The sequence below is a fragment of the Aythya ferina genome, assembly GCF_964211825.1.
Source record: "Aythya ferina genome assembly, chromosome: 18".
In the NCBI taxonomy this organism is placed as follows: Eukaryota; Metazoa; Chordata; class Aves; order Anseriformes; family Anatidae; genus Aythya; species Aythya ferina.
The window spans coordinates 1,218,914-1,232,744 of NC_140317.1; the positions used below are offsets into that span (position 1 = coordinate 1,218,914).

The following is a 13,831-nucleotide window of genomic DNA, read 5'->3' on the forward strand; positions in this document are numbered from 1 at the left end:
TCTGCGTGGGGGAAATATGGGGAAATGGAATCAATGCACAGGGAAAAGGTTACGCTCCTCGGCACAGAGGGAGGCCCTCTTTTGCCCCAGTTGAAGCCAGAATGAAACCAGGAAAACTAATGATATTGCAGGTCAAATCAGCTCAAAGTGCCTGGCCTCTGGGCAGGAAAGAGGGAGATAAAACAGCTCTTCGGGTTAGCTCTGGGGACACCGGCGGGACCCAGGGCCAGGTTGAACTCTGGTCACTGACTGAGATCTGGCCACAGGCATGGTCTTGCAGAGCTGTGACTTTATCTGTGGGTTATCTGTGAATGTGAAGAGCAAGAGGGAGAGGTGGCTATGCCCAGGAGTGCAATGCTCCCCCAGCTACCAGCTGCCTCTCAGCTCCTTCCTTTGGGGAACCTTCTCTGTCACTACCTGTTCTGGGACAGCTCATGGAGACTGCCCGAAAGAGTCACTGCCCACAGGCCTTCTCTGTGCCCATACCAAACACCTGCACACTGGTGCCAGCTTTTTGCCAGCAGGAGGGTCACCCTCTTCCAGGAAGGACATCACCTAAAGGTCCAGTGACTGCTGTTCCCCTTGTCTTGAGGCCCACAGGGAAGTCCAGGACATTGGTTTCACAACCACGATGAGCTGCAGGACACTGCAAGGCCAAACCCTGAAAGTGCTCCTTGTGCTCTGGCAATGGGGAAAGAGCTGGAGGAACCCTTGAGGTGTTGCTGCTCCCTGCTGGTGCCCTATGACTGCTCTCTGGTTGTTCTGAGCAATCCCACTGCCTCTCTTGGAGCATAACCCCACGGCACTGCACTTCACTGTGCAATGCACCATGGTGCTCTGTCCCACTGCTTGTTGCACCACAGCTCTGTGCCCCACTGCTGAGGTTGCCACTGCACCCTACCCACGGCATTCACTACTCTGTGCCCAGATCACCCAAAGCAATGCACCCCATTGCCTCTATCACCCCAGCAGCATTCCCCGTGTTGCCTACTTCAACCCCGCAGCACTGCACCCCACTGCCCGTCCCACTGCAGCACTCTGTTTCTCCTCCTGTCTCACCCCAACAGTGCTGCTCCCCTCTGCCCACCAGACAGCACCGTGCCTGACTGCCCATGTCACCTATATCGCTGTCCTCTGAACAGCTTAGCGACAAGGCTGCATCCTGACACTGCACCCCCCTGACACTGCATACTGCTCAATGTGCTGGCTGTGGGGCTGTGGCTCCTGAGCTGTCCTGCGTGAGCGCTGCATGCAGTGGTGGTCGCTTTGCGTGAGCCTGTTGCACACTCAGCGCACACCTGCTGTGCATCTGCCCAAACACTTCGCGGGTGCACCGTGCACCTGGAGCCACTGCGCATGCTTTACAGACAATAAATATGATGGGTGTTACTAGTGCCTGGGGAACCCTGGTAGGGTGTTAGGATGAAATGGGACTGTGATAAGCAGCCCTTTGTGCTATTTTGTGTGTTGGCAGCATGTGCCCCTCCCTCTCCAAGCTTTCATACCATGCTGAGGGCTGAATGAGGAGTGGAGACACTGAAGGGACACCTCTGCAGTGCTGGTGGCCTGAGGAGGTGACACAAGCTCTGTCCTGACTGTAGGTCCCAGTGGCAAGCCCTGCTTTATCATCTCCTCAAGAAAAGGCTTTCCATATGACTGGGGTAACTGCCTTCCTTCAACCTAGTGGTTAAAGTGCCTTACACTGCTAGGAGCTGCAGGGGCTTAGCAAGATGCTGACGAGTATTGCAGGGCTTCCCCACAGGCATAGAAAAATGTGGCAGAGACCTCCCAGGGGCAGAGAGAGCTATGCTGGTGCTTCCCCACTGAGGATAGAGCTGTGCCAGGGCTCCTAGGGGCAGAGGGAGCTGTGCCAGGGCTCCATGGGGCAGAGGGAGGTGTGCCAGGGCTCCATGGGGCAGAGGAAGCTGTGCCAGGGCTTCCCTAGGGTGGAGAGAACTGTGCCAGAACATCATGGGGCTGAATAAGCTGTGCCAGGACTCCCCCAGGGGCGCAGCAAGCTGTGCCAGAGCCTCCCCTTGAGGGGACACGGAGATGTGTTAGGGCTCCTTTAGGACAGAAGAAGCTGTGCCAATGCTTCCCCAGGGCAGAGAGTTGTGCCAGGTCCCTCCACAGCAGAGGAAGCTGTGCCAGGACTCTCCCAGGACACAGGGAACTTTGCCAGTGCTCACCCAGGGGCACAGGGAGCTGTGCTGAGGTCCTCTGGGGAAGAGCGATCTGTGCCAGGGCTCCCCCAGGGCATAAGGAGCTGTGCCAGGGCTCCATAGAACAGAGGAGCTGGGTTGTGCTCCCCCAGGGCAATTGGATGTGGTGGCAGCATGGTTCTCCAGGAAACACCCTGCAAAGGACCCCGCAGTGCCATTAGCTTCCAACCCATTCTCCATCTCAGCTACCCTGCCTTACAGGCAGCCCCACATGCTCCTCCAACCCCCTGGGTGCCCATCCTGGATGTCAGCTGTCCCAGCCTGATAGAAAAGCACTCAGAGATGTTTGTGTGAATGGCCACAGATATGAGTGTGTTCACCACCAAGATGACAGCTGGGGTGCTCTCCACTTACCGATGCTGTGCGAAGGCAACTGTTGGTCTGTGGGGACCCGCTGCACCCTTCTGCCTGTGAGCCAGGGGACACCGAGAGGAGATAGTGGCTATTAGGGGACGGTGGCAGGCTGATGTGCTGCGGGCTCTTTGCAGCCCCGAGAGGAGAGTGCTGGGGGGAACACTGAGGGCTCAGGAATGTTGAAGAGGTGATGGTGCTTTGCCCTGCAGGCTCCAAGCAGTGGCTATTTACAATGTGAGACAGCTGTGGCACACCACAGTTACTTAACTTATCTGAGCTGCTGGCTTGGCCTTTTAAGGCAGTTTGTTTGGATGCAAATGGGCAGCTGGACACTGCATTTTCTTGCTTGATGGGGACACCAAAGAAATGCTGAGTGGGCTGTTGTTTTTCCTCAAGGCCATTGCTTCTCTTTCGCTTCTGGAGCTGCATCCGTAGCTCTTCCACATGCCTCTGCTCTTGTTGCAGCTTCCATGTCAATTCGTTGATGACCTTCTGTTTCTCCACCAGCATTTTGTCCTTCTCTGTGTCAATCCCTTCCAGCTCCAGCTGAATGCTCCCTCCATTCATGCTACTCATGAGGCTTTCTTCAGCACTACCATGGACTGGAGATGGCTGAAGACCAAACTGTGGAGAAGACATGGGCCCATCATTGAATGTGTCTGGCAAAGAGCCACTCACAGAGAGGTCGGAGGAGGCTGGAGAGATGGGTGGGGTGGAGCTGGTGCTGCCAAAGTGGTAGAAGCCATTTGATAACATGCTGGTGGAGGACTGCGACTGGTAATTTGACAAGGTGCTTGTTGGAGTGACTGGAAAGGTTACAGTTGTGATCTCACTGAAGTTTGGCACTGCATTGCTGCTGCACTCCTGGAAGGGCCGCAGCCGTTCCATCAGTGCTGTTTTGGTACCAGATACAGGAAGGCCTCTTATTCGGAGCTGCTGTCTCAGTTCTGACACCTAGAAGAAAAGAGACCAATAATCATTCCTTTTGCTTCCCCTTGCAGCTGAGTGCTTTAGAAACCTGACATTTCTCACAGCAAGCCTCATATCATAGATTCCATGCCTCCTGCTTTAAAGCTTTGGCTGCCGAGGTGATCAGTCAGCATGCACAGCCCTGACTACCACAGGACCCTGATCTTTCCTAACAGGAAAACCTTTTTTCCTCCAGAAACTGTGACTGCTCTCCGTGAACCAGCAGTGGTCCCTGAGCCATGGAAATAAGCCATGATTCCTCTCCTAGCAGTAGCATCTACCTGAGCAGAGGACTTTCCACACAGCCCAGGAACTATCCTTTAGCTCAGATAACATGACCACAGCTACTGAAGCCAGCTACTCTATGTTCAGGCATCTGCACCAGGTTCAGGCATCTGAGCAAAGCTACTGCTATGACCAAGCACATGTTATTTCTACCTCATCTTATTTCTCCATCTAACAACAATGGAGAAATTAATTTCCCCTAGGTCCCTGATTCTAAAAAAATATTGGCCTTCCCTATGGCTGAGGCTCTGTTAACAAATTATAAAAGAATCAGTGATTTGAATGATTCTCCCTTGTTCCCTGCCTCTCTTGCCTATGTGAGAGATTTAGATACTATTCAGATCAGTGCTCATAGCCACGGACTCTAGGGGATACCTGCTTCTCCAGACAGCTAAGCTGGCCTGGATGCTGCTGGCAGAGGAACTGCAGCATGGGCTTGCAATGACCACTGAGAAGCTGAGTCACTGAGTTGGTGTCAAGGCAACGCTGACACATTCCGTCTGGTCTGCTAGCAGTATCCAAGACATTCATCATAAAACTACTGAAGTTATGGGGCCATGAGCTACAGGAGCAGCAGCACAGATTGTTCTCTAGACTTTGACCTGATACCCTGGCCTGCAGCCATCTCAAGATGCAGGGTTTGCTGATATGTGCACTGGAGCAATGCACCCATGTGATACCCACAAAGCAGAAAGTCCACGTTTTTAGTTACCACAACATCAATCGATTCCTGATTCATCATGCTGTATGCCTGGGTTTGCACATAGTGTGGTGGTTCTGGTTTGCTGATCTGTAATACAGTTGGTCCCTGTGGCACAGCCTGCTGCACTACACTGCACACATAAGGGGTAGCAAAGCACATTCAGGCTATGAGAGTCTGCTCCTGTGGTGACAAAGTTTTAACTCACTTTCAGATCATCCAGGTTAGATGGCAGAGGGCCTGGCTTGATAGATGAGACACAAGTCTGGCCTGAAAAGGTGGTTTTCACAGGAGAAAGAGGGGTGTTGTTGACAGAAGTTGATGAAGAATTTGAACTTTTGACCATTTGCTCATTTGATTGCCTGAAATAACAAAGGAGATTTGGGGTAACATGTCTGTCCTCCAGGGTCTCTGTGCCCAGTGCTATATGACATACCATCTCTCTGCTCCCTTGGGGCTCCTATCTCCTGTACGAGACTTGAAGGACCACCAACCCCCAGGAAAACTGGTTTGGGCTGCAAGGAGATTGCTGGTGACCTACCAGCACGTCACAGGTTCCCCAACCAGTGCACAAAGCCAGAACAGCTTTTCAGGACACTGCTATACTTTGAAGTTTTTATGATTCCTTTGCATGCATATATCCCCTTTGCACTGGCACAGATGGGCAGGGAAGAGGAAAGCTTGGAGGGAGACAGGACTAAGCCCTGACACTGGCACATTGTCACTCACTTTATCTGGCCTTGGTGCATCCCTGGGTAGCTGAAGTGTTGCTGTTGCTGCTGCTGCTGCTGCTGTTGCTGCTGTTGCTGCTGACTGAGGATCTGGAGCTGCAGAAAGAGCTGCTGCTGCTGGAGGAGTCTGGCATATGCAGAATCCATGGGCGGAGGGGACTTTTCTGCCTTCTGGTCTGGAGGGATGTACTGATGATATTTCAGCTTCTTCACCTTGGGCTTGGTGTCCTTGGGCTTTTTGTGACGGTTCTTGCTATCACTGGATGATTTTGACTGTTGGTATAAGATGGAAAAGAATTAGTGGAGAGATCCTGTCACTCCTGTGGGAACTTGGAGACCTGGCAGAGCAAGGGCACATCCTGCTGGCAGCCTTACAGCCCAGCTCCATGAGCAGCTAAACACGTGTGTGACTCCCCAAGGGCAGCATTTCATCCCAGCTGTGCTAAAGAGCACATGAGAAGGAGAATGACCTTCCTTGCCTTGAAGGTATTTCTCTATTGCTCTGTATCTCCTGTTTAAAGCTCCAGGGGATATTTCCAATAAAGGAACTGTTCAATCACCTTGAGCAGGGACCAAAGCTCTACCTTTTATAGTTAAAAAATGATGTCAACATGCAGTAGTTGACAATGGGATCCATCTCCCTTCATTATTCCAGGCCTTCAAGGCCAAACCCTTAAACTTGCCAGACACATGGGGTGCAGCACCTGGGTACTTTGGGCTTAGCTGCTGCCCTGTGCTTGTTCCCTCTCCTAGAGAGCCTGGGCATGAAGACATTACCTTCACCACAGAGGGCACTGGGAGGGGTGGGCTGTCCTGTCCTGGTGCTTGCTTGGGGCTGTCGCACTGGCTGCTCTGCCCTGAGGCCAGCTCTGCTGCATTGCCCTCAGTGCTGTGGGGGTGATCCTGAAAGGAAGAGGTGCAGTGTGAGAGGATGTGGGGCAGATGCAGGCCCCCTGGACAGCCTGTCCCCACAGACAACCTTCCTTCCACACTGATGCTCAGTTCCTGCAGGACGAGGGGCTGCACCCAACTCCATCAGCCAGGGGCTGAGCTGCAGCAGCTCTGCACCACAGTGCTGATACACTGCCCTCTCCAAAGGTGGTCTCAGAGGGCCCCGACCAGGCTGCAGAGGTCTCTTGGCACAGAGAAAGGAGATGGAGAGCTTGGAAACCTGATGCAGTCCCTGGGGAAAGGACAGCCTGGTGTCCCTGGGCTCACAGCAGTGTGTCTGGAGCACCCATATTCAGCAGAAGTGTCTCTTTTCCTGAATCGGACACCTGCCACCCTCTTCCCCTGCCCAAAGTCTTCTCCAGTCACCCCATCCACTCCAGTCCTATCATGCCTACCCCAGCCCTCTCTCCCTAGTTCCCACAGGCTATCCCAGTCCCCTATAACCTTCCTGTCTTCCCAGTCTATCCCTGCCTACCTCAGTGCCCCAGCTAACCCCAGTCCCCCTCTGCCGGGCCGGGCCGCGCCACCCACCTGGGGCGTCCCCGAGGGCGCCGGCGGGGCCGTCTCCGAGGCTTTGGTGCCCGCCGACGACTCCGTGGAGCCCTGGGAGTCCTCGCTCCTGACCTGCTCCGGGGACAGGCCGTCATTGCTGCTGTCCTCCTCAAAGGCGAACGCGTCGGATGGCTTGGGGAAGTTCACCTGTGTACCTGCCGGGTGCGGGGAAGCGGCGGTCAGTGGCGTGCCTTCCCGTCCCCGCCGGTCGGCCCGCCCCAGGGCAGCGGCGCCCGCCTGTTCCCGGCTCCTGGCCGCGGGCTCCGCAGCCCCGGCTGGAGCGGGCGCGGGTCACAGCCAGCGGTTGGGCTGTCCCCGGCTGGAGGAATGGGGTGAGCACAAGGCAGCGCGGGGAGTGCTCAGATCGCTCGGAAACCGCAGTGTGCCCTGCAGACCCTGGTCATGTGCGGGACCAGGTCAGTTTCCTACGTGTCCCCTTTTTCACGTCTTGCTACAGGCTGAGGACTTGGTGCTCAAGGTGTTCAAATGCCTCATCCCATGTCAAACCAGTGACCGAGGACAGCATCACTGGTTTGACTGGGAAAGGATCCTGCAGGCCTGTCCCCTAGAGCCAAATGACTTGGTCTGTCAGAGGCAGGAGGCTCTGAGAGAGCACAAGTACACTGGGCTGGCTCAGAGCAGCTCAGCTGTCCCGACCTGCCTTTGGACTGAAACGAGGAGAGGGGCATTAGTCTCTCTCCCCAGTCTGCCAAGCATCTCGATCGCACTTAGTGATCCTCAGCAGAAGAGCTGAGGTTGAAACTGATGTGGAGGGTGACGCTGTCATGGCAGAAGAGCCAACGTGAGCGCACCTGGCTGCAGCTGGACAGCAGCTTCCAGGTCCTGTGGCTGTCCACAAACATCAGCCACATGAAACGCTTCAGTTAGCTGCTGTTACGTCCTGACTGCCACAAGGCCTGCCCCAGATATTGCTTCTCTACAAGCTCCATGCAGAGCTCCTCCTCATAGTCAGATGGGCAAGAGCTTTTGACCCCAGGCTTTTACTGATAAATGAAGTGCTGAAAAAGTAAGAGCTCTCATGTGAGCTTTGGGAGAACTGCAGGTGGGGGCAGAGGAAGGAGCAGCATGGTCATGCTCATAATCTCCTCGTGCTCACGTCTGGCATTTGTCAGGCAGCTTGGCATGCTGATAGCGAGGTGACAAATAGGGAAATAGGAAGGGCCCGGGGACAAGCCTCCACCTGTCTGTGCGGCTTCTGTAGCAATGTGCACCTTCTCACTGACACGCACCCTCCTGCCCCTATCTCAGAGATAAAGGCTTATCTCTGCTTGCTCCAGCTTGTGGTGCCAGGGTGGGTGAGAGTGCAGGGAGCCATGGCTGCCCGCCCCAGGGTGGGTCCCTGAGCCACCAGCAGCTAGACCCCTGCAGAAGGTGGGCCTGCCTGACATGGGGTTGTGTTGGGAAGAGGTCCCAGACAGTCAACAGTTACTGGTATCCTGACAACACGGCTCTGCATCCTGTGCACTGTGCCTGTCCCTATCCACAGTTCTGCAAGTGTCAACAGCAGCAGCCTCCTCTGTGACCCTGGTGTTCCCAGGGAGCTGCTCTGTCTGCTTGGCAGAGAAATGCAAACAGCTCAACAGTACACTTGCCATGGCAGCTCTGGGGCAGGCAGACATAGGAATATGAGAGCAACAGTGTCTTGTGGAGAGTCTCTCTCCTCCCTGCTCCCCACATCCTGGGGTTCCTCAGGTGTGTCTGGAAATAGGGCCTGTCCCCTCTCCTCTACAGCTGCCATCAGAGGTTGTACCTTCACCAAGGAAACACAAGGCTGTATGATCCCTTGCATTGGGGTGTCTGCAGACAAGTGTGGGCATCCTCTTCTGGGAATAATCACTCAAGCAGAGGGACTTGTAGATCTCCAAGACTTCCGCTGGGCTGGCATTTGACAGGCATGTGAGGAGAAAACGTGCCAAAGCACGGAGCCCAAGGGACCTTCAGGATACAGCAGCAGCCCAGGGCATGACAGGAATGTGCTGCATCCTGCTGCCTGATACTGGCGGCCTGTGCGGAGCAGGGAGCACTGCCCTTATCTGTCTCTCTCACCCAGCCCAGGGCTGACCATGTAGTTTCATGATCCCATGTCTCTGCTGTAATCTCAGGCAGAATGGTGTTTGCTTGGGGCTGTTTTTAATGCACTGGGTATTGTCCTCTCAAATGTATTGGACAAAGTGATGACAAGGACCTGGTAAAAAAAGGTTCTTATATCACCGCTCAGCTATGTAGGGCACTGGCGGCCTCCTGTCACTGGGATGTTAGGGCTTTCAGTTGGGGTTTGGCACTTTCCACTTGCCCTGCCGGAGGTGATTAGAGGAACATGTCAGCTGAACTTTCCGCTATATAAACAGTTGAGATTCCAAGGTTAAAGTAAAATGATTTTAAATCCTGCCATCTTTCTGGTATTGCAAAAACAAAAGGCTTAATGTTCAGAAGTCCCAGGGCTCACCTCTGCTCTTTTTTCAACCTTCTGCCCCAAGCTGTGAGCACCACAAAGTGCTTCTGACTTCAAAAATCAGTTTGAGGATCCTTCAGCTTGAGGGTTTCTTCTACAGAAGCCTGAGGACTGAGTTTGTGTCCCTGGTGCAGCTGCAGCACCTCCTTCTCATGGCACCCAAATAGCTTCTTGCTGGACTAGCTTCCTGCTGGACCCTAACATGCTGTGTGTTTCACCTGAAACGGGATAAAACTGGCTTACAGGGAAAGTTTTTCCCCAGCAGATGATTGATGGAAGGCTATGGCAAAAGGGAGAAATTTTAAAATGGACTAAATCATTTTAATCCAGACTTTCGTTTTTAACAGTTTTGTCCTGTAAATCTCTATTTACCACAAGCTCCTGACATGGCAGCTGGAGACAAACATTGTTCAAATTTGACATGTGCTTTGCCCAGCCTCCAAGCCTTGGCTCCAGTGGATGAAGTCATATTCAAACTGCCTCGATTGTTTATAAAAAGGGGATTTTTTTAATGGTTTCTCTCTCTATTTTTTTTTTTTCCCCACTCCATTTCCATGGGACTATGCCAATGGAAATAATCTCATTAATTTAGGAACCAAGAGCAAGAGAACAAGGAGTTCCTGGGGGTAAAACAGCTCTCAGTGCCCCACTTGAGACCTGAGGTCCAGTTTGGATGTGGAGGGATGAGCCCAGACTTCAAAAATGTCGGGTTGCTGGGCTAGCAGGATGCTGCAGGTTTTCCTGCTCCTTTCTCTGCCTTCTTGGTACTGGTGAGCGCTGAGTCACCATTTTCCTTAGTGTCAGCTCCCGCACTGGCATCCCTGCAGCAGCATGGGGGAAATAACTGCAGGGGATTCTGCATCCCTCCTCCAGCTGGGAGGTGGATAATAGAGGAACACTGAGCTTATGCATAAACAGCGTGGAAAATGGTTGGGAGGAGCATAGCCTGCTTTGGGATGCAGGCTGCTCCATGTATTCCCCAGCAGTCTAGCACCCCAGTGATGCTTTCACTTCCCCTCTACTCTGTTGGACCTTGTGTGCCACTGGCATCAGTGGAAAAAAAAAGAATGTCAGCCTCTCTGAAATGAGGCTATTTCACTCCTGCTTGTTGGGTTGTAAAAGCTTGGCAGGTCACAAGTGGGAGCATCCAGACCAGCCTAATGCCCACATGTGTGCACCCAAGCTTTCTCCCACGTGAGGGAGGAAGGAATGACCTTTCTCCTGCAATACCATTTACATGCTCAAAGCCTTGGGCAGGGAAGGAAGAGTAAGAGACGAGGTGTTCTCTCTGAGAAGACATGGCTGAGAAATGATTTGTTTTCCCATGGTCTTAGCGCAGCACTAAGAAGATGAGAGATCTCTTTTCATAGACCTAGGTGAGATAGCACAGTCTGTGCTGGACTGCAATAGTACGGTGAAAAATAAGGAATTTTAAATAATATGCAGCCGCTGCTCCTAACTCTAGGTCAATCACTTTCTGCAGTCGCTGCTTGACATCCATGTAACCTTGACAGCCCCTGCCCCATGCCATGCACATGACACAAAATACATGCTCACTTCACTACCTTTTATGGCCTCTTTCACAGCTGAGTCGACAGGAATAATATTCTTCTCCACCAACTCCAAAGGACCCGGCCTGAGAGCAATCTTTTCATTGAGATCATCTGCCAGTCTGGCTCTTTTCAGCTTCATTTGAGTAGACTGAATGGACCCTTCTGCAGCTGAGTCTAAAAGGCCAAATGGAAGGCATCAGTTCAGGACCTGGGGCATCTGTAAGCACACTGCTCAGTGAGAACATACTTCCCCCTCAGCACAGCCTTCTGGACTGTGGCCAAGACCTGAGCATGGCTCAGTGTCCAGCAGGAGCTGCACTGAGACTGGGAAGCAAGATGGGATTTAGGGAGATGCGTCTTCCTCTGAGCCTGAGGTCAAGCTTCCCCATTCCCAGGTAAAAACTTCTGTTTCCTAACCTGGGCTTGCAAACCCAGTCTGCAGCCAGACCATCCTTCCCAAGGCCCAGAAATGATCTGCAATGGAAATTTCATTAAGCTGTGACTAACATGAGAGCAAAAGTGGACTCTGACTCCTGCCTGCCAGGAGCCCATTGGCCCTTGTGGCCTAATGCAGGTGGATCTCTACTTCTGAAGGAACAGCTGGAGGAAAGAACCGTTAACAGAGTTTGACAACTGGAGCGAAAGCCTTGCACTGGAAAATAAAAAGCCAAATCTTCAAGAGTGGAATGTTTGGAGGCAGCATGAGGGCAGTGTTCAGGCCTTCAGGGGAAAAACAAGCTGGTGGAGAGGAGCATAACAAAGGCAGCTAGATCTGGAAGCTACTACCAGACCAAACCAAACTGAGAAGCTCTAACTTACTGAGTGGTGAAAGAAGAGTGGCCAATTACAAAAGACAGTGGTGATTTCCCAAATAAAGATTCTCTGACACCTCTGGTAGCACCAGAGCACTCTGGTAGTCAGGGAGCAGGATCCTACACTAGACTATGCCTATACACTCTGGGGTTTAAAGTAAGAAGGGCTGCATCTAAGCTGTGCTGCCTTCAAAGACTGGACAGTCTTCTGGAAGAGATTCTGTAGGCAATACAAGCTTCATACTAGACAATAAAGAAAACTCTGAACGAGGTCATGAGAGTTCATCTAAGGACTCAGATTACGTATGAAAAGGAACCACATGAGCATCTTGAGGTGAACAGTAGTAGGTGTGTCTGGAAGACATTTAGATGACAGCAAGTGTCTCAGCTGCCTGATTTCAATCATGTCATGTTATGAATCAAATGGGCCTGTAAGTCCATGAAAATCCAGGGCACACCTCTTTGTGGGAGCAGAGGCCTAGGCCAAGTGTTTGTGGGGCAGCACAGACAGCGTGCTCAATGCACAGCCCGGCCATCTCTGCACCACCTCTCCTCCAGCTCTGTCTCGCTGGCCCTGTCAACGCCTGGTGACTGCAGCCATTTCCACATCTGTTTTACAGCTCCTGGCCCCAATTCCAGTTCATATTTGCTTCAATTATTTAACCTAAGGGAAAGACAATTTCCACCTGTTAAATGGCCAGTGATGCTGGCTCATTTTCAGATGGAAAGAAAAGGGTAAATTAAGAGAGTGGCACTGATCTGTCACAGACTCTGGGCTTAAACCTCTTGCATGACAGAGGAAAAAGAGATATGAACTGCATCCATACTGAGAGCAGAGGCCAGCATTTACAGTTCCCAGAGAGTAATCTGCTTCTTCCAAGGGACTAACAGGACTCAAGGAGGGACTGCACATCCTCCTTGTCTCTAAGGAGCTTGTTATCTCTGAAGATAACGAGGGACACCGGAGAGTCCTGCTGTCTGTGACGGGATGCAGCAGAGCACTGCCAGCTCCCTGGCTGGGAGGGGACACCAGGCTGGGAGAGGGGAGAGCTGCTGGGTCTCACTGACTGGTACCAGAGCTCAACCTTTTTTTGTATGGCTATGCTTGGGTCATTGATTCTATCAACATCAATAGACACATAATGGGAATTATGGAAAAAAAAAAAAAAAAAAAGTCCGCCTTTAGGAGGTTATTACAACTACCTGCTATGAGGATTTCACCACAAATGCCCATGGTATGCACTTTGTGAGGATCAGACCTCTACACCTCTGTGTAACAAAGTATTCTTTCACAGCTGTTCTATATCCCACTGTCTTCTAGACCATCTCATACTGGTACCTGCCAGAGGTGGGACAAAGATTAGATGGCCTTGTTCCTGCTCCTGTCGGGAAAAGTGTGTCTCCTGCCTCTTGAAGGTCAGGTCTGAACCAAATACCATACAACATCCCATTCCATACAATGTCCCTTTGACTGTGGCCCTCATGAGCAGCTGGGGCAAAGTTAATTGTGATGAGGAATTAATTGTGAAAGGAACTCAAGTGGGGCAGGAGAGACATGAGTCACAGGCAGGAGAAACAAGGAGTAAGTGGGAGAATCTCAGGCAGGCTTACCTTGTAAAATGTGCATGTTGACCAGGTCTGATCTCTCAGGCCTGCTTCTGATCTTGTGCTTGAGATAATCTTCAGTCTGCAGAACACAAATGCAGAGAGTATTATCTGACTAGAGCAGCAATAAGGTACAGAGAGCAGAGGCCCCCATGCTATCCCAAGTTGTTTTTTTTAATTATTATTTTATTTTTATTATTATTATTATTTTTATTTGGTACAGTTTAGGTTCAGTGAGCTCCTAAATGACATTTTTTTTCCACCTGGACACTGGCTGATTCTTGGGCAGAAATTCTTCATAAAGGGAACAACATGCATGGAGCTGCTGACCGTTTACTATCCCCACAGGTAACCTGTGTTCTTTCCAGTTTCCTTGGGCTTCTGATGCGAGAAGTATTACGAGAGCTCGTGGAAAGGATGAAACCTGTTTGCTGGGAGTGGTAGATTTGCTCCTGGCTCAGCATACCATTTCACCTTTGAGACCTACACAAAGGCAACTCCACAGTGTAGTGTTAGCAATCGCTTCTTTGGGAAGCCTGGCACCCTTTGGTGAGATATAAGGCTGAGCAAATTATGAAGATACGCGGACACTCCTCCCAGGTCAGCCAAAAGACAGCCTCACTG

General features: G+C 51.8%; 1 protein-coding gene across 14 annotated transcripts in view; it reads right to left on the minus strand.

Moving 5' to 3' along the window:
• Positions 1–13,831, minus strand: part of MYOCD (myocardin) — a 248,357-nt gene that overhangs the window by 4,426 nt on the left and 230,100 nt on the right. For 11 of the 14 annotated variants that reach the window (XM_084491773.1, XM_084491765.1, XM_084491771.1 and 8 more), the window contains 7 exons: positions 13,214–13,289; positions 10,803–10,964; positions 6,744–6,919; positions 6,039–6,164; positions 5,260–5,534; positions 4,739–4,892; positions 2,577–3,530 (listed from right to left, as the gene is read on the minus strand). In XM_084491773.1, the coding sequence (XP_084347899.1) occupies positions 2,577–3,530; positions 4,739–4,892; positions 5,260–5,534; positions 6,039–6,164; positions 6,744–6,919; positions 10,803–10,964; positions 13,214–13,289 (1,923 nt within the window). The remainder of the gene's footprint in view (positions 1–2,576; positions 3,531–4,738; positions 4,893–5,259; positions 5,535–6,038; positions 6,165–6,743; positions 6,920–10,802; positions 10,965–13,213; positions 13,290–13,831) is intronic. The other 3 variants (XM_084491766.1, XM_084491768.1, XM_084491776.1) reach the window with 2 other exon arrangements.